The sequence below is a fragment of the Conger conger genome, chromosome 6 (assembly GCF_963514075.1).
Source record: "Conger conger chromosome 6, fConCon1.1, whole genome shotgun sequence".
Classification (NCBI taxonomy): Eukaryota; Metazoa; Chordata; class Actinopteri; order Anguilliformes; family Congridae; genus Conger; species Conger conger.
The window spans coordinates 56,953,940-56,973,502 of NC_083765.1; the positions used below are offsets into that span (position 1 = coordinate 56,953,940).

General features: G+C 41.8%; 1 protein-coding gene across 2 annotated transcripts in view; it reads left to right on the forward strand.

Annotated features, from left to right (window-relative positions):
* LOC133130530 (protein kinase C-binding protein NELL1-like) overlaps positions 1-19,563 on the forward strand; it is a 204,051-nt gene that overhangs the window by 31,325 nt on the left and 153,163 nt on the right. For both annotated transcript variants that reach the window (XM_061245181.1, XM_061245182.1), the window contains exons 3-4: positions 6,852-7,002; positions 16,328-16,498. In XM_061245181.1, coding sequence (XP_061101165.1) covers positions 6,852-7,002; positions 16,328-16,498 — 322 coding nt within the window. The remainder of the gene's footprint in view (positions 1-6,851; positions 7,003-16,327; positions 16,499-19,563) is intronic.

Consider the following 19,563-nt stretch of genomic DNA (forward strand, 5'->3'; position numbering starts at 1 on the left):
AACTAATGGGCTATTTGTTTAGTTGGATTTTTGCCTCAAGGGGCAGCCTGGAGGTGCTGAGGCGGGCTGAGGGTCCCCTCGTCCCTGCTCACAAACGCCCAAATACCTGCACTATCCTATTTTCGCCGCACCCCCCCCCCTCCCCCGAGCAGCCGAAATTAGACCAGCTCCCTCGGGTGTTCTCCAGGAGATGAGCTTTCCTGGGTTCCCAGGGACTCACCGGGGTCCTCATCAGAAATGGCCAGAGAGAGATCTCATTCATCACCCAGACCGGCCCACTCCCCAGGCAGCTGGGCCCTGTGTTTCAGTAAGTGGACATTCGGGAGTAATCCAGAAATAATTGGGTTCCTCATTCCTTGGCAATGAATGCTTCTGGGGCATTCCAGATTTCTACGCTCCAGAGCCATCATGCTTGTGCAAACATGGTCGATAACAGATGGTAACAAGTGAAGGTCAATGATGGTTTTAATTTATGTTGATGCAGAGCACAAGCTACGCAGATCTTAATCCCTAGTGCACTGTTCACTTGCACTGTGATGACTGTAGTGCGATTTAGGGTTTCTGACTATATATGTGGCAGTGTTGTAAATGGTTGTATTATATATTTAAAGGTATTATAAATTTAAAACCTCGAAGTTGAATCTAATGTAGTGCTCTTTAAACATTCACCCTCTGCTTAAAATTTGATGCAGTTACTTTTCAACAGCACAGATTTTTTAGAAGGGCAAACCACACTTGAGTTTTGCCAATGGGAATGTGTTCGCCATTATACATTATAATGTTGTCCACCCCACTTCTCTTTATAGCGACTGTATACACTACGTCTTTACGAGCGTGTGTGTGTGTGTGTGTGTGTGTGTGTGTGTGTGTGTGTGTGTGTGTGTGTGTGTGTGTGTGTGTGTGTGTGTGTGTGTGTGTGTGTGTGTGTGTGTGTGTGTGTGTGTTTGGTTGTTCTAGCCATTTCCCATGTCTGTGGCTTACAGCTTGCATTGCAGAAAAAGCATTGCGGCAGATGCAGGAGAGCAGTTGCTCACGTAACTGTGTCAGTGGGTATGGAGGGCTGCCGTTTGGCCTGCGGGCTCTGTACATATGCACCTGTCCTGCAGGGGACTAGCGGAGACTTTGATGTGCAGGACTGCCTGCTGCTCGGTATTTCCAATGGAAACGGACTGGATTGCACTGGATACCAAGGGCCGGTCTGTTCCGCCCATGTTGCTCAGTCTCTTCTAACAAGTTAATTTAGATAATTATTCAGTCATCTTCTGCAAACCATCCCCCACCCTATCACCGTCCCCCTTGTAAAAAACTGTGGGAAAGTTACTTCATGTATTTCAACCTCCAAATACTCATATGCAAGAAAGTGCAGTAAGATAGGAACAATACAAATACATACAGTATTTGTGTTGTTCATCACTCTCAATGAGTTGTGTGAAGTTGCTATTTCTGTTTATGGCACATAGGCTACTGTACATGCTTAGTAGGATACCAAAAAATATTCCTAAATTGTCAAATAAAAAAAAATACCACCAATGACAGATTGCTTTTAAAACAAGGTTTGGGTGGGCTCTCACTGTGTTTAAAATGCACTTGCAATTCATTCTTGTCTCTGTACATCATCTCCACATTTTACTTCATGTCCCCTGCTTCACCTTGCATGACTGCTGACATGGTACTTGCAAATGCAACATCTGAATTGAAAGAATAATTTTGACCTGAGCTTGCCCGCCCAATAGACGGAACCTTCCACGGCCAAATATTTGCAGGTCTCAGGAAGAGCCTTGAGTTCTGGGGAAGAAGCTTATCTATCTTTCTTGGAGATCAGGCCTTGGGCGATGGCCTCTGCTCAGATCTTTGAAGATGACACACGACTTTGCTCAGAAGACAGTAGCAGATCCTAAGTGAAAAGCCAGTGTGGAAGTGCTGGAATAGAGTAATGCTCTTTACTCTATTTAATAGTGATCTGCTTGGGCCAAGCCAGGGCCATATTTCCATGTTGCTATCTGTAGTATTCATTCATAGCTGCTTGCTTTCTGCCGAGAGGTTTCTGCAGGTTTGGGGAAGTGCCTTGCCATATTCCCTGTTAGGTGTTGACTTGTGTGTTTGCAATGTGCAAGTTCTTCATTATTTCTGTATTTATCATTCCAGGTTGTGTCTGTTCTATGTCAGAATATCAGCGCTGTGAATAGCTCTGTGGCCTCACAGAAAGAAAGTGCTGAGATTGAATCCAAACCAGGGCCTTTCTTTGTGGAATTTAGATGTTTCCCCAGTGTATCGATTGGTTTCCATGGATACTCCAAGTTCCTCCCATAATCTACAGACAGTAGGTTAATTGGAGACTCTAAATTGCCCATAGGTATGAATGTGTGTGTTGCATACTGTGACACACCCCTGGGCAGACAGAAGAGATGAACACAGGGAGGTTGAGTGAATGTCGATTTCCACCTGCGTTTTAATGCTTCAGGAGCAGGGTGGGGGGAGAGAGTGAGAGTAAGAGTGAGAGTGACTCACAAAAGTAAACACAAAGTCTTCGCCCGTCACCCTCACGGTATCCGGGAAAAATAATAAAGGCAAATTAAATTAAACCAAACTATTCCTCTGTTCTTCGCTCTGTTGCTTTCCAGCTCTAGGTACGTTTCAGCTCCGTCTCAGTCATACATGGCTCTCTCGTGGCTCCCCGGGCTTCGACGCCCACTGCAGGAAAGAGCACACATTTGGACTAATTCCACATAGCCCAGGTCTGGGCCTACTTAACCAGTTGGGCATGGTCCTTGGATTGCCCTGCTACTTCCAGCATCAGAATTTTGCATTTGGCTTTTGGCTTGGCTCCCCCCCTCCACCTTGCCCCTATTTAGTTTAGCCACTGGAGCAGGACATGATTGGAATAGAGGACAAAGTGCTTCCCCAGGAGGTAGTACTGGGGAGTCAGCACAGACCATTTTATGGCTAGTTTTCCTTCTCGGTGGTACTGTACAGACTCGCCCTGGGGCTGAGTTTGTGGCTGATTTAGAGTACCGGTCGCTCCTCCCCCTCTGCCTCCTCCACCTCTTGGGACAACACCGCCCCCAGTCCTCTATCTGAGGTATCGGTCTGCAGGAGGCAAGATTTCAAGAAGTCAGGGCTAATCAGTAGAGGACTGCCACACAAACACACTTTAATTCTCAGAAATGCCACCAAATGGCACTGCTTTGTCCACTGGACCGGATCTGAGGCTCCCTTTCTAGTGCGATCAGTCAAGAATCCGGAATGAATCGGTGATAGTAATTCGCTAGCCCCAGGAATGACCTCACTTGTTTTTTGGACACGGTTTTATCGACCAGGGGACCGACTCGCCCCCACCCCAAGAGGAACCCCAGGTACCATACTTCTCTCCATTTAATTGCACACTTCGCTGGGTTTGCAGTGAGCCCTGCCCTTCGCAGTGTCTTCAGGATGGCTGGCAGATGCTGCGTATACCACTGCCAGTCATTACTATGGATGATAATGTCATCCAGATATGCAGTGGCGTAGGCAGTATGCAGTCCTAACAGTCTGTCCATCAGACGCTGGAAGGTTGCTGGAGCTCAGTGTAACCCAAATGGAAGCGCAACAAATTGGAGTGAAAAAGCAGATTTCTCCTTGGACTCTGGAGAAGAGGGAATCTGCCAGTAGGCCTTGGTTAAATCCAGTGTTGAAAGAAAATGAGCAGTGCCAAACAGCTCGTCCACCTGAAGCATAGGATAGGGATCAAATTACCGACCTTTTGGTAATCCATGCAGAATCTAACACCCATCGTGCTTGGGAACAAGCTGGATGGGACTGCACCAATCACTGTGCGATTCCTCTATTACTCCCATCGCCAGCATCTTGCCCAATTCCTCCTGAACTCGTTTTTTTTTCTTCTTCGGTATGGACGATTTTCTAGCTACAGTGCCCGGAGTGGTGTGTATGTGGTGTGTTGTTGTAATCGTGCTACCTCAGCTTGTTGTTCCACACTCAGATGGCCGTCAAGTAGGACTGGACCAGTTTTTTTAATTTATTTATTTTATGAGGAATTTCCGGTCCGAGGGCATCTGACATGACGTGTTGTGACGCGCAAGGCAGAGTCTACCTCTCTATAAAATTTTAGCAAATTAAGATGGTAGATCTGAGGTGCCCCATCCCTATCAGAATGAATAACCTCATAGTCTACACTCCCTAATGGTTGGCGGACAATGAGAATAATACTAGACTTTGCCTTCCGGTTATCCTCCCATATTTCCCTTAACGGGTCCAAAATGCCATGGGGCTTTCGCCCATACAGTAACTCGAAGGGGGCTTGGGGAACCACCTCCTATGGCAAACAAAAGGGGGTCAATTAGTTTATCCCTGTTTTGTATATCGGTAGAAACAAACTTACAAATCCTGGACTTCAGAGAATGAATGGATGTAGATTTCAAATGTAATTTCACTTTGTTCCAAATTTATCAAAAACACATTCTTACTGAGGAGCTATCCCCTGTTAGATTTTATTTGGAACATGCATATCTTGAATGCTGGAGGTGACAACAAGGTTTTGGTGAAATGCAAACCAAAAACAACAACACCGTACCTAAACCTTTGCTAGTTTGCTAGTTAGCTGATGGCAGCAGCATTCCTGCCAGTTAGCATGCTGGCTGGCTAACCGGCAACAAATAAAGAATGGGAGCGAGCCATGCAATAACTTGCTAATGGTATTTCGCTATGTTCCATTATTTTCATTTGGTTGAAGTGATGTTGCTTGCTACCCACAAGGGGATGCATTGCGACTGGTGCAGCTCTGGCTGTTTATGTACACTCTATTACACACTGAAAAAGCCATCTGCCAAACATCTAAATCTGGCTTTATGCTCCCGGTCATCTTCAGCTAGTGCACTGCTCGATTCCACCTCATATTTCTTAGGCTTCTATAAGATGTGGTCCAGTTACCTCTATTAAAGCCCAAGTGCTGCTTGAATTCAGTTAAAACCCCACTTACTGTTGAACTGTTTTCTTACCGCTCTCATTCCGATCCCCACATCCCCACATTACATAGATCATAGTATACTCATGGAACTTGTTCTTTCATTGCTTAATCTTTTCTTTTTCCCCAAGGCCCTTCAGTCGTACAACAAGCTGCCAGCCAGGTTTAAAATAATAGAGGCTCTGGTTTACACACAACTTTTTAAACCTGCACTCTTTAAAACCTTGCCATGTTATTTGTCATCAATGCCTTAGGCTTGCTTTGTTTCATAAAATATGTACCTAATCAACCAGACATCCCCATGCAGCTGAGCTATTTCCTTTTTGCCGCGTGTGATATATTCTCAATGTATTTTATGTGATATTTTCATCCTCTGGATTTTGTTTTATAATGTAATTACGACAAATGTTGTCAGTTGCCCTGGCTTTATTATGAGAGAATACAGAAAGCAATACTCGAGGAAGGATAGAGCTGGCAGTCTACTCCCATTGTGATAATCCTCCACCTTGGGGGAGTTGGAAAACACAGCAGCGTACAGAAAAAAAGATAAGTCTGCTCACTGTTCATGAGTCGTCATCTCCTGAGGCTGCATGTACATCATCCCGAGTGCAAACCCCCCCCAAACCAGCCGTACTCATCTCCCTCTCTCATCTCATCAGCTCCCCTGTCATAGCTGATAAAGACCAACTGCATATTAAATGAAAATGTTGCACACAAACAGTCACTTCAGTTTTTATTATGCCCAGAAACGCGTTTGTTCAAGCATGCAAGGGGTGTTCTACGACAATGAAATGTGACTGCAGAATAATGATAGCAAAATGGCAATAATGGTATGATTGTGTGTTATGAAGTTATTTTATTCAATATGAAATTGTAGATGCAAAAGGTTTAGACAAAGGCATATAAGGTTAAGAAAGTGAAATGGCAATATTTCCGTTGCAATTCTTTAGGGCTGTCAAATGATTTCAAAATAGCAGTTTACTGTGATTAATCACTTAATCACTTAATACTTATTTATTAAATGTATTTATTTCATATCATGGGGAGAGGGACGCCTGGAATACCCAGCTTAGCCTACTGCCACCGCAACCTGACTCCGGATAAGCGGGTGAAAATGGATGGATGGATGGATTTCATATCACATTTTTCATATGTAAATAAAACAGAGATGAGTGTAACTCAAGGAAAAACATTGTTTAACAGCATCTTCACCAATATCAAAAGAAGGCCAAAATGTAAAGCTTGTGACCTGTACTATGTGACAATTTGGTCTGCTTGTTCTTTCCGCTGAACAGTTTGGTAAGACAAAGCAGCTCTTCACACTGTTCAACCAATCGGCATTCAGGACACTCAGGACTGTCATTGGCAGTTCAGGCGACTACCACTTGATTTATGATTTGTACAGCCAAAACTTCAGCAAATAGCATGTTTTATTCAGGATATCTGGCTTGTGTAGGAAACACAAATGTGCAAAATGTAACTTTTCATTCAAAGGCCCTTTCGGACTATCCGTCTCCATTATCGTTCATCACAGCAGACATTTGCAGAGGTAGCTAGCTATTAAAATCATGTGTCGCCTGATTGACATTTGCATTCTGTGAATTATATAAGTGCTTAATTGCTTTAGAAAAATTAAGGGATAAAGTGTTTTCAAGTTAATCCATGAAATTCTTTACATCACGATATTGCACATCGTTAGCCGCACATTTTGTCCCGTTCACTTGCAGTGGAGTGATCAATACACGGGCATTGCTGGTTGAACAGGTTTTTAATCACCGTCTAAAGGGCCCCGTTTGTTTGTTCGACTTAAGCCTGATCAGCGGTGGCAGACGTGTCCGAGTGGCACTCTTTCAGCGCGTTCTCATCGCTTTTCCCTTCCGTTTCAATTCCGCAGATGTGGAGAGAGCCGTGCATGCTCCGGCTCACATCACAGAGAAAGTGGTTCAGCTCTTCAGGAATAAAAGTGAATTCACCTTCCTGGCCTCCGTCCAACAAAAGTCCGCCACGTCAGGAGTCATTTTCTCCATCCACGAGTCTGAACACAGGTAATGCATTTATAATCTTCCTTTTGTAAGTATCATTTCGAGAGGCCCTATTGGCAAGTGCTGTCAGTGGTTTTTAAACTACTAAACGAGAGTGGCCCTATTTTTAATGTAGCGTGAGACTCGCTGTTGAGTTCTCATCTCATTCATTGCAAGCCATTCAGTGAACAGTTCCATCAGACTGAAAAGATCAATTTCAGATTATTTCAGACTGATAATGTGTGCAGTGTGTATTAATGATGGGGGAAAATGAATAAAAAAGAAAGTTCAGAAAAAGAAAAGAAATGTTCGTATGCTGAGCTTGTTATTGCAGGATTAATGTTTTTGAAAGTAATTTCTGACAGGGTGGTTGGCCCCATGTGGACATGTGGTCAACATGAATATACTGTATACAGTACATGTATATGCTGTGCATTCTCAGCTTTATGAATTCATGTAATATTGCTAGTTGTGATTTCTTTTCATGGTGCATTGAACATTATAGGTATTCTGAGGAAGTTGCTGTCTGAATGTGTGTTTTACACTTGGTTGCAGTCTCCGAAAGGTGGAGAGACAAACGCAGCCTTATGAAGCCTACTTAAATGCTTTCAAATGAGTTGCAGTTTTAGGAACAGAATGAGGTGCCTAACTTATTTTTTGTGGAGAGTGTGTATTCCTGTGGTCTACTATGATCTTGAGCACTGGCAACAAAATCATTTTTCATCAAATTACTCAAAAATGTTAACACATTTATGAACCGAAAAACCCCCAGATGGTTATTTTTCTGGTACTTTCCGTGGGCACTGAGAAAGACGGCTGGAGGGCTGCTGGGATGGCTGTGCTCACAGCCTGTGCCGTTCTCGCACCCAAGGTGACCCCTCTCGGTGGCACACCTTTTTAATTACCATGCTGCCCTTATTGGAAACCGGTAGGGAACGTGAGTCTCACTAAATGGAGGCATTGAATTTTCAATGAACTCAATTGCAGCTTAGCATGCATTATAATTCTCTGTGTGTATTTTTTTTTATTTTTACGTTTTGTGCGTTTCCTCACCCCCATCTTTCCTGAGCGCAGCATGGGCTGAGAAGCTCCCGAGCAGCAAGGCTGTTGTGTGCTGACTGCATGTCAATGATATGGGATCGGGGATAAGGGTGTTACATTATTCAAAGAGCACTTATTTATCATAAGAACAAAAAGGACCGACGGGCTGAAGAACTGCACCCTGTTTTACTGGAGTACAGGAAATTCCTGAAATTATTTGTTTATTTTGTGAATAATTTCTGTATCTATGTGTCTCCGTATGTGTGTCTCTGAGCTTTGTTTTGGCAAGAACGGCAGCGTCAACAGACCTAAGCTGACTTGCTAAATTTGCACATAACAACTGGATTATTTATCACCTCCACCTGGTTTGGTAGTTTGGCTGCGCAATAAGGGAGGTGTCAGCAAAAGCATTTGGTGCGGTTTATGTTCGTTGTCAAATAATCTGTTTGCAATTTCATTGTACACGTATGAAAACTGGAACATATGGGGCAAACAAGTGAGAAATCCCCAAACACCCAAAACTGTTTATTCATCTCTGCATCCATCAAATTTGTAAAGCATTCGAAATGCTGGTGCCTTATTTTGAAATACACCACTCTTATTTTGAAATTACAAATCACCTGTTAAATTCACCAATAATACAACCATGCATGGCAATTAGATCATTATTTCTTCCCTTCATTATTTTTTAGAATGAAATATATCCTCTTTTGTGACCTGATATCGTCTTCCCACGTGTCAGAAAGCAGTGTGGAGTTTATTAGTAGCACCCTACACAGTAGTCATGCTCAAACGTGCACAACAGGGGGAAAAAACACATGAATATAATTAACCTGGGAAATGCATTTTGACTGTCGTAGGTCTTCTTCAGGGAGACTCTTCTCATTGCAATTTTGATGTTGGCGACTTGCCATAGAAAATTGCAATGTTGTCTCTGTTATAAATACAGATTTGAAATAGTCATCTGTAGTTATTTTGCTATTTTTCTGCTCTTAATTCCCCATCAACCTTATCTCATTCCCTGTCACCCTCCCTCTCCGACCTGCCTTTCCTGTCCTGTGGTGGTGCTAGCTCGCTGGCTGGCTAGTTGTAGAGCTAGAGAGCTAAACTTTTTTTCATTATTATTATTTTGTTTCATTTCGTTATCAAGCCTCCAGTTTGCATTGCAAGCATGCCTAATTTACCCTGGTTGCACAAATATAGGTTGAGAGTAACATTGTGGTGTCATTTGTTCAGTTTCATATGATACATTTCTGAAAAGAAAATGGGTTGTATTTCTGAAAAGCTATGGCTACTCTGGAATGTTAGCTATCCATTTGTCCGTTAAAGCCAGTTGAGACTCCTCTTCTGGCACGTGTTTTTATGTCTGGCTTGAATGTGTATTATTATAGTTATTTGGGTATTAAAATAGTGGGTGGGTATTGGATACATCCCTCTGTGATAATCAATGGTTACTTTGAAAGTGAGGGTATTCGTCTCATTTGGATACCTTAACTTTTAGCTTTTTCATTGAGCCAGCACAATTGTTCCCATAATGAAAGTTTCCTGTTTTCATTCCTCCCTAAATTGCTGTCACCCATTCTTTATCAACAGCAATGAATTGTGTTTTTGTTTTTGGTGTAAGAGCCAACATGGAGCAAAGAGATGTCAGATCCACACTAGAACAAAGGGCTGCTCTGTACACTCAGTTACACACTGTCAGCTTGTCTCATATTATGAGCAGAATCTTTGCTCTGGTTTAGTTTAGTTTATTTGGATTTCCATTAGACGCAATTTGACGCAAGGAGCACTAACTAGTCTACCTGGGGTCCGACTTGCAGAACATACAACATACAAAGTATAAATAAAAAAGAAAAAAAAAAGAAAACAAGCAAAAAGTCTAATCAGACTTTGGCTCAAAGTGCTGGGAGATTTTAGTGGGCTTCTATTGTCCCTGTTCTGTGCCAGCCTCCATTCTGTTTCTTTGGGTCTGATATCTCTATCGTTAGGGGCACTCATACAACTTTCCTCTCCCTTCATCAATGCTTTTGCTTTGCCCTGGATCTTACCTAGTCTTGAGTAATTTCTGGAAAGACAGAAAATGCGAAGGCTTGCTCTTGAAACTACCAGTTGAAATGTATGGAAGCTGTTGTTGGGTGTTCCACACTTGCTTGATGTCAGTGGCTGCTGGGGCCTGCAGAGTGTGCAGTGACATTAAAGAGAGCTGTGAGCTACAGGGATGTGGAAATCAGAAACCACTGAATTTTCAATTGTCATAAACAAATGCCGAACATAAAAGCTGAATGAATTCTATTTTATTGCATGAAATTGTGGCAGTACACAGCAGTACACCGCAGTACACCGCAAAAAAAAGTATACAAATAAATACAGATTACTGGCAATAGCCAGTGGTATATGCATGTGTGTGTACTGGGCTCCAGAATGATTGACCCCTCTAAAAAATGTAGAAACCCAAAATGCCAACATGTGAAGAATACAGTACTTTATTAACATGTCAACAAAAAACCAAAAGAAAGAAAGGTTTCATAATCACTGGCACCCCTGGTACTTGGTGCATAGATCTACGGCAAGGATAACAGCATGGAGACCAGAATTAATCAGTATCATGCCATCTTGCCATCACTCATAGTGTATCAGCGCGATGTCAAGGGGAAAGTGTGGAGGGTAAAAGTAACGGCCCAAAATCCAGAGCCAGCCTCCTTATCTGTGAAACGTGGGAGGTGTTATGGTTTGGGCATGTTTGACTGGCAAAGGTACAGGCTCATTTATCATTGATGTAAGTGTTGATAGCAGCAGTAGAATTAATTCTGAATTGTATAAAAAGCATCTTATCTGCTCAGGTTCAAGAAAATGCCTTCAAACTCATTAGATGGTGCTTCATCCTACAACAAGACAATGGTCCTCGTGCAAGAACCACTCGTAACATTCACTAATTCACCACTTAATTAGAATTTTTTCTGAGGTAGTAACATCGTTCACAAGTGGTCATACCACAGCCTTGCAGTACAGCTCATCTGGCACACTGAACTTGGATCAAACTTTCAAACAAGGCGTTGCAGATCAAATCTAAATCAGGATTCAGCAACTGCATCACTTATTTCTCACCTGAAATATTTCAGAAATGTAAAAGTTTATCAACGGTCCACCATATTATTATGTTTTGCCTAAAATGAAGGAACCGCAGTCTACCCAATCAGGTATCAGTCCCTTGTTCTTGTTAATCCCATTGGCCATCTATCTGACCGAACCCTCATATAGTACTGTATATACTGTATTTTAATGGGCTATGGATGGGAATTTCATATTTTCATGTTTTGGTTGACTGGCGAAATGGCATTGATTTAGCGGTTTAATTGATTCATCTATTTTCAGAACCCCGGTAATAAGCTGTACAAGCATGCTCCAATAGGCTGGACTACAGCCAAAACAATACAATTCAGTACAAGCACATTAGATATGTCACTGTAGAACAGGGGCGTCATTTCAGGTAAAAGCCCGATCCAGTTGGTTGGGCTTGTTTTATCCCAGAAATCTGTTAAACTCAACTTGTTAAACACTTGGTGTCATTTGACATTGTAATTTTACCTTAAAAATCCATCTAAATGGATCCATTACATGGATTTAGTTAATTTCGTTTCAACCAAAATAGAAATACAAGTGATGTTACAAATTAGATCTAAGAGGAGATGTGGCATTTTGGGCTCTGTGGCTTTCATCTATGCTGTGAGCTTGCTGTTTTACTTTCCCATCCAACAACATGTTAGTCACGTAGCCTATGCCGCCTTTGTAAAGGAGGTCAGCCGTCGGTGGAAAAATCAATGTTACTGACAGCAAGAAGGTCGGATTCTATCTTCCCAACTTTAGCCTATCCTCACTGTACTCTGTTCCTTCTCAACCAGCGCTGTCCTGTCCTAACAATTCCATGGATTTTAGAAAGCCTTTTATATAGCTTAACAAAATTTAGAGGCAACAAGGCCTTAGGCTAACCAGTGCTATTGGTGAATTATATGATTAGCCTACAAAGGAAATTGCATCTTCATTTTGTTGAGCTAAATAAAGGCTTTCTTGGTCCCTGGAATACTTTTTTTCTGGTTGAAATTTAACTTATGTTTAGAGAATCGCTATAGTTTTTCTTCACCTAGAGTCACTTGCCATGGTGCTTTTGTTGCCCATTATATCTGTACTATTTCTGGCAAACAGTTTTTGCAGATCATCCTCTTCAAAATGTTAAAATAGCTTACTCTGCTGTAGTTTAGAATCGGTGGTGACACAATGTTAACTTAGCTAGGCCTACTCCGAAATTCTACGACTCCACTGCTGTAGGGTACCCACAACTCCAATCAAAATATAGAACACTCTGAAAAACATTTTAATATGTTTTCATAAAAGTTAAGATGATTATATTGCTATAATGCAAAATATAAAAAATGTTGTAATATATATATTTTTTAAGTTAGCCAGTTAAGACATTGGCCATTTCAGTTTCAGGTTCCATTTCGGTTAACCGGTTAACCGGTTAATCGATTAACCATGCCGCTCCCTATAACCGACATCTTCTTTTACGACTGTTGTCTGAAGGGAGGTGCGTTTTCTGACTCTGACGTGGCATACTCGTATGAGTCCTTCATCTAAAAAATGTAAGAGAAATTTATGATAGAAAAACTAAAATGTTCTTGCATGAGTCCCAATGATCCCAACATGTGAATTGTTTTTATTTAAAAAATGTAATTGTGGAATATTTTGCCAAATATTATGGCGCTCACTACATATGTGTATATCTTTGTATGTATTCCTTGGTTGTTGCTTGGAGACCATGGACATCTGTGCATTTAGCCTGTAGAATTCCCAGTTTTTGGTGGTCTAATAAACATAAGAGGAATCATGTTTTACCTATTGGGTTTGAGTCTGTGATCTGCAGGATTGCCCAGTGGTATTCATTTTCTTTTCTTTTTTCTTTCACTCGTACTTTTTGATTGCAGAAATTTTCATATCAATTTGTTTTAGCATCTTGCAAAAGCCTTACAAAAAATGGTCTGTTTTACATTTACAGTATGCTCATTACTTGAGACCAATAAGATATTGTGCAGAACGGAAGTTGCTATGGAAACGACCTGATGAGGTGTTTTAGTCATGCTTGTGCTGCCTTAAGACTCAGACCAGTACACTTTATTTCCTAAAACTTTTGGGAACTGATATGCTCTTTTAGTTTGCGGTTCGATTTGGACACCATCTTAATCTCTCCGTACAATATTGATCTTATTAGTTGTTTTCTGTTTTATGAAATAATTTAAAAAATCACCATCATTCTGAAGTATAAGGGAATGGCTACCCCTTCCAACTTCCAACTTCACAGCAAGCTCCGTTCTGTCCATCTACCACTCGGCTGGAAATGTTTTTGTAAAAACCCCTGAGAAACGGACTGCCTCTTGCTATGCCTTTGGATGTGCATAGTGCGTCAAAACAAGGAAAACATGCCAAAAATCTGAACATGGAGCCTAGTATCTCTTCCGAACCTGAATAATCCAAAAATAATTCAGGAGAATTATGAATAATCCATTTTTTTTAATGCCAGTTGCCCCTTTTGTTCACATTCATAGTGGGAATGTTTGTTGTGAAGGGATGAAGGAAGAAAGGGGGGAAATTTAGTGATCTAATGAGGAGTATTAAAACCAATATCATTATTTCCTTCCCTTGCATCCCTAAGAGCTCTTTATATTTGGTGTAAGGAGCCAGCAGGGAATGTTCTCTCTGAAATTATCCATGGTTTACCTTGTAATTATCATTCGTACATGTGTAAATGAATGGTTAATTACAGGACTCCTGTTGAAATCAGGCTCCTGGAATACATGAACGAGGAGAAATTGAGATCTATAAATCAACATTAATTTTGTCCTTTACACTGGCAGGCGTTTTTCAGTGTAAGGGTCATTTCATTAATTCGGCAGTTCATGCAAAAATTATTTGTGAAAAAGAAAATGAACACTTTCATTTTAATTACCTGTCAAAGTTGAGAACAAACGTTGATTAAAATCCAGGGTATTGTAACCCAGACATTTCAAGTACACGTGAGCCGCAGTCAACATTTGTTCATAAATATTGTGCTCAATTAAATGCAGTTGTTGCTTATCCCCAGGCAAACACAATTTCTTTCATGATTTTTCTTTTTTTTGTTGCCTCACTGTGTTGAGGACAAATATTGATTGAATACAGCCTTCTGTGTAGGCCCTTATAAGACTTGTGCTTGGCTTGTCCACCTAGGCTCTTCCCCGGGTTTTTCGTGTCCTGGAGTTGATCAGTAAACCTTCACTGATGAATGGGCCCGGATGTGAGGAATTGCCTTTGGGAATAGCCCACTGATCTGGATCTTGCTTAATGCCTGTGCGACCATATTACACCAAGGTTTATGGCCAGGAATAAGGGACATGTTTTTAATTAGGTTTATAAATAGCTACGCACCAAAAAAAAAAAAAAAAAGAAAAAAAAAGAAAGTAGTTTCCGGTGGGTTCTCTTTCTCAGTGACCGACAGTCCTGTATTGTCCTCCTGGCATGATTTTAAAAAGATTGATGTGCCAAATTGACAATGCAGCTGCTCGGAATATTAATGTAAAGAACCTGCTCTTGGGGAGCGGCGATGTCCCTTTGGGGCTAGCGAGCAGCAGGAGAGCTTTTTGCCACTCAGGGAGAATTGGACTATGCCTTCCTAGGACTACCTGGGTTTGCATTAAACACTGCCTGCTGTATATGTCTTCCCACTGTGACTGTAATATTTCCCACTCTCAGTGACTCAATTGCTGCTTCACTGATGGCCCTTTCAGACCCATCTCTCCCGTAATGGCTTCAGACACAAAAGAAATGGGGCTCGATATTGCCTTTTACTTTTATGGGCTAGTTTCACAGGTAATCATCTTTTGCTTATATGGTTAATATAAGACCTCTTTCTAGAGCCGGGGTCTATGGTAAGTATGCACATTACAAATGGAAGTAGTTCATATTTTAGAAGGTTCGTATTTCGCTGCCCCCAGAAGTGCCTTTTGCGACACATCTCATTAATCTATACGCCACCCTCAGTTTAATCTAATTGAAAAATTACTTTGAATCTTCAGATTTTTTTTTTTCTTCTCTCACCCCCTGCAAAGCACCAGCGAATGGCGGCCGTATTTATTTCCAGAGGTTCCCGGTTTAATGTAACGGAAAATTAGGAGATGGTTAAACCCCACACTCCGAGAAGCCTCACTTGGTATTCTGCCTAGCACCCGTCCTTGTTCCCATAAATATGGATGAGGGCTGTTTGGGTCGGGCCTGGGCAGACGAGCTGAGTTGCAGCGGTTGTGGGAATTATAAAATGTCATGCTCAGCTGACTACAGCTCCCTCATTAAAGGCTCCTGCCTGTTTAGCTCTCTGTTTATCAAAACCATCAGGAGCAGATCATATACATACACAGCGGCCCCTGCGCCCCGGTGTCAGTCGCCCCTGTTTCATCGCGTCGGCATCATCAAGGGCTTTTATTGAGCGAGGCTCCGCTGAGTCAAAGCTGCCTTTCTGCACGCCGTGGCCCCTGACCTCTGTTCCCCTGTAAACGATTTTCTTTTAAATTTGTTTTTCCTCCCCACCACTTCATTATGCGGTTTGATTGCGATTGTATATTCGCAGGCACCCCTTGTTTTATTTTGCTTGACCCCACGTCGACCTTGTTTTGTCGCGTCCCTTTGAAGGAAGCCACAGTCACTTTGAAAACCACTTGAGAGGCGAACGGGGGACAAAAAAGACTGAATAGAGTTGAGACTTCAGGAGGTCAGAAAGGAAATTTTGGCAGTCCTGACCTACTTTCTTTTTGTCCTTTTCTTGCTCACAGACTTGGCTTTTGTGTTGGGTCTATGGGGTGAATTTTTCTCTCCCCTTGACATACAGTAGCTTGTCATTTGGAATTTGTGAACATGTTGCATAGCTGAGCCAGCCAATACTGTGTGGCGTCAGCTTGAAAGTCAGGAAAGGACATCTGGTGTGATACTGTTTAGATTTAATTTAAATGATTAAATCTTCCAATCACTGATGCTGCCTCACCTGTCCATTATGTTTGTTTAATATAATTTTTGAAGAAAGGACAAGAAGGAAAAATGTTTCTACATTATTTTTACTATGTGTGCCTTGTTTTGCATTTTTTGCAAACCACTGCACATGGGCGAGCAGTGAAGGGATGATTGAAGAAAGGGAGAAAATGTAGAGCAAATTCAAAACTACATTGGTCTACCTTGCTTATTTACTGTAATAAGCATATGCACAGTTATCGGTTATTATCTGTCCCTCCAGTTTCTTTGAGATGGAGAGCAGCGGCCTCCGGGAGGAGATTCGCTACCGCTACCGCTTCAGAGGGAAACCCCGCTCAGAGTCCTTCCCCTACAGGCTGGCCGACGGGCAGTGGCACAAGATCGCTCTGTCCATCAGCGCCACCCACCTGCTACTCCACATCGACTGCAACAGGTAAGGTGCACGCCCAGTTCACTAGGGGCGACGTGGCTCGGGCAGTAAGAGCAGTCGTCTGGCAGTCGGAGGGTTGCCGGTTCGATCCCCCGCCCGGGCTGTGTCGAAGTGTCCCCGAGCAAGACACCTAACCCCCAATTGCTCCTGACGAGCTGGTCGGCGCCTTGCATGGCAGCCGATCGCCGTTGGCGTGTGAGTGTGTGTATGAATGCGTGAATGAGAATATCAATATCAATTGGATAAAGGCGCTATATAAATGCCAACCATCTACACGTCTGCCATGTTACAGTAATGTGGGGCAGCCTGTAGCCTAGTGCCTAAGATACATGACTGGGACCTGTAAAGTTGGTGGCTCATGGGCCCAACAGCTGTGTGGATGAGCATGCGGATGGTGCTAATCATTCAGGCTGGGCCCTTTAGTTGAGATGTAACTAGGTTAACATTGGGCAGTGTCTTACACTTAAGTTATTTCAGACTAAAGGATTAGATAAGAGATTATATCGACCTACCCCAGGGCTAGAGCCATTAGACTAAACGAGATAATCCCCCCCGGCATTGCTCCAGGGGGGATTTTTCCCTGCTTAGCCTAATCAACTGTAATTCACTTTAGACAAAGGTTTCAGCGATTATTTTTATTATTATTATCAGTATTATTATTGTTATTATTATATATTTCTGGCAGCATTACAGTAATGTGTTGGCATGTGTAACACTAATGCAGTACTGCTACTTACTTTTGTGTGAAAAAGAGACCATGGGACTTACTGAATCTGTTCATCAGGCTCATGGAATGTGTTCATTTAATGAATAAAATGTGTGTTTGACATAAGTCCCCCATGCATATTTCATATCATCCTTTTGGTTTGTGTGCCATACTGATTCTAGTCAAACAATTTTGGTACAAGTATGTATATTTTAGGGTCTAACTGCTATTTTTCTGCTATATTTCCCACGTGACATGATCTAAGTTTTTGTTTAATTGTCAGATGATGTTGATAAATGTTAACACAAGAGGTAGAGGCGGAGGGGTTAGGAACTTTTACAAAAACCTATGTCACTGCCCTTTGCAAACATTTTGTGGGGGTTTTAGATAATATCACCAGGAAGAGAATGCTGATGCGTGTGGGCCTTTGACATGATGTCAAAAAGGGGGCAGCTTGCTGAACAGGAGCCATGTTTAGGCCACAAATGTTTTCGTGAAGCCCGAGTTTGTTTATTTTTCTTCTCGGTGCAATTCTACTCTCTGCCCTGAGCTATCGATCCTGCTCCAGCACACAATGGATACCTGTAATGGTAGTGTAGCTGTCCAATCAATCCACCCCTGAACATGAGCAATGTAGCTCCTTATTGGTGGATCTATTAGTCGATGAGTGCAAGGGCATTGCCTCCTTCCCTACCTCTCAAGGGTATTCTCTTTTTACCTCATTGTTCAGAGGAACATTTTATTATTTCTAAATGTTTTTAGCATTTACCCTTTGATATGTAATCAGGACAGTTGGAGGTTATCCACACCTGACATTGTGGAAAGTGGTTGTCAGTGTTTGATGTTTTGTCATAGACCTAAGCAAACAGGGAGCATGGAGGTGACTCCAAATTGCCCCAGTAAATATTAGCCAAAGGATTTCAGTATTAACATAACTGCCAGCTTTTCTGACTACTTTTCACACCTGACGCCCTGTTTCACGACTGAAGGAGAGACTGTTACACTACGGAAACAGTGGGAAAGCAGGATTTGAATAATGCTGTTGCATTCTGTAGATGTTTTTATAAAAAAACATCTTATCAAAGTCATGCAAAAAGCCATGGACATGGGATTTACTAGCCTCAGTAAGTGTCTTTGCTTTTCAGGAGGAGCACTGTTAAATAATAGGGCTCCTGAATGGTGCTCATCTAGAGAGGCAGGCTGGGCCCTTTAGTTGAGATATAGATTGTGTAACGTTGGCCAGTGTCTTACACTTAAGTTATCTGAGACTAAGTATTATTACAATGATTTATTATCACTGTGATCACTTTATTAGGTAGACCTGTACACCACCTTGTTAATGCAAATATTTAATCAGCCAATCATGTGGCAGCAACTAAATCCATGAAAGTATGCAGACGTAGTCAAGAGATTCGGCTGTTTTAGATCAAATGTCAGAATGGGGAAAATGTGATCTAAGTGACTGACCTTGGAATGATTCTTGGTGCCAGACAGGGTGGTTTGAGTATCTTAGAAACTGCTGATCTCCTGGGATTTTCACACACAACAGTTTCTAGAGTTTGCAGAGAATGGTGCAAAAAAAACAAAAAAAAATCCAGTTAGTAGCAGTTCTGTGGGCTGAAACGTGTTGTTAATGAGAGGGGTCAGAGGAGAAGGGCCAGACTGGTCGAAGCTGACAGGAAGGTGACAGTAACGCACATAACCATGCATTACAACAGTGGTATGCAGAAGAGCATCTCTGAACACACAACACAAAGTGGATAGGCTATAGCAGCAGTAGTCTAGACAAGTCTAAAAAATAAGTCTAATAAATACCTAATAAAGTGCTCACTAAGTGTGGTGTGTATATATCTCGTTCAAATAATTGTTGTATACAGCATTTAACTGGCTGAGATGCATTCTCTGATGTCTCTGCTGTTAGATACTTAAGACCAAAAGTACATTTCTAATGGCAGCTTGTGGTTCCATGCCAGGGCCAGATGTTTGGAGGTGGAAAGTCCTTTTCTCTGGAATTCATTTTCAAATTAGTAATAGCCAGGGTCACATTGAGGTAATTATGGGCTATAATCGCTCATTCAAATTTATCTTTCCACCTCATCGTCATTATTATCCCACAGTAAATTCCTTGCTTTTATGGTCATATCTTTGATTATGCTTGTCAGGTTCGTGCTGGTTTTTACAGGGTCTTGTTGGGGTTTTCTTTCCATTTATGAAGCAACATTTGCATTAAATCGTTAATGGTTTGATTAATTTTAACAGCTAATATAAGCGCCATATATTGGCTATTGTTATAGGTACAGATCTGCAGTCATGTTTAACTCAAAGCTGATAGATTTTTTTTAAACCACTTACAAAAGGGGAG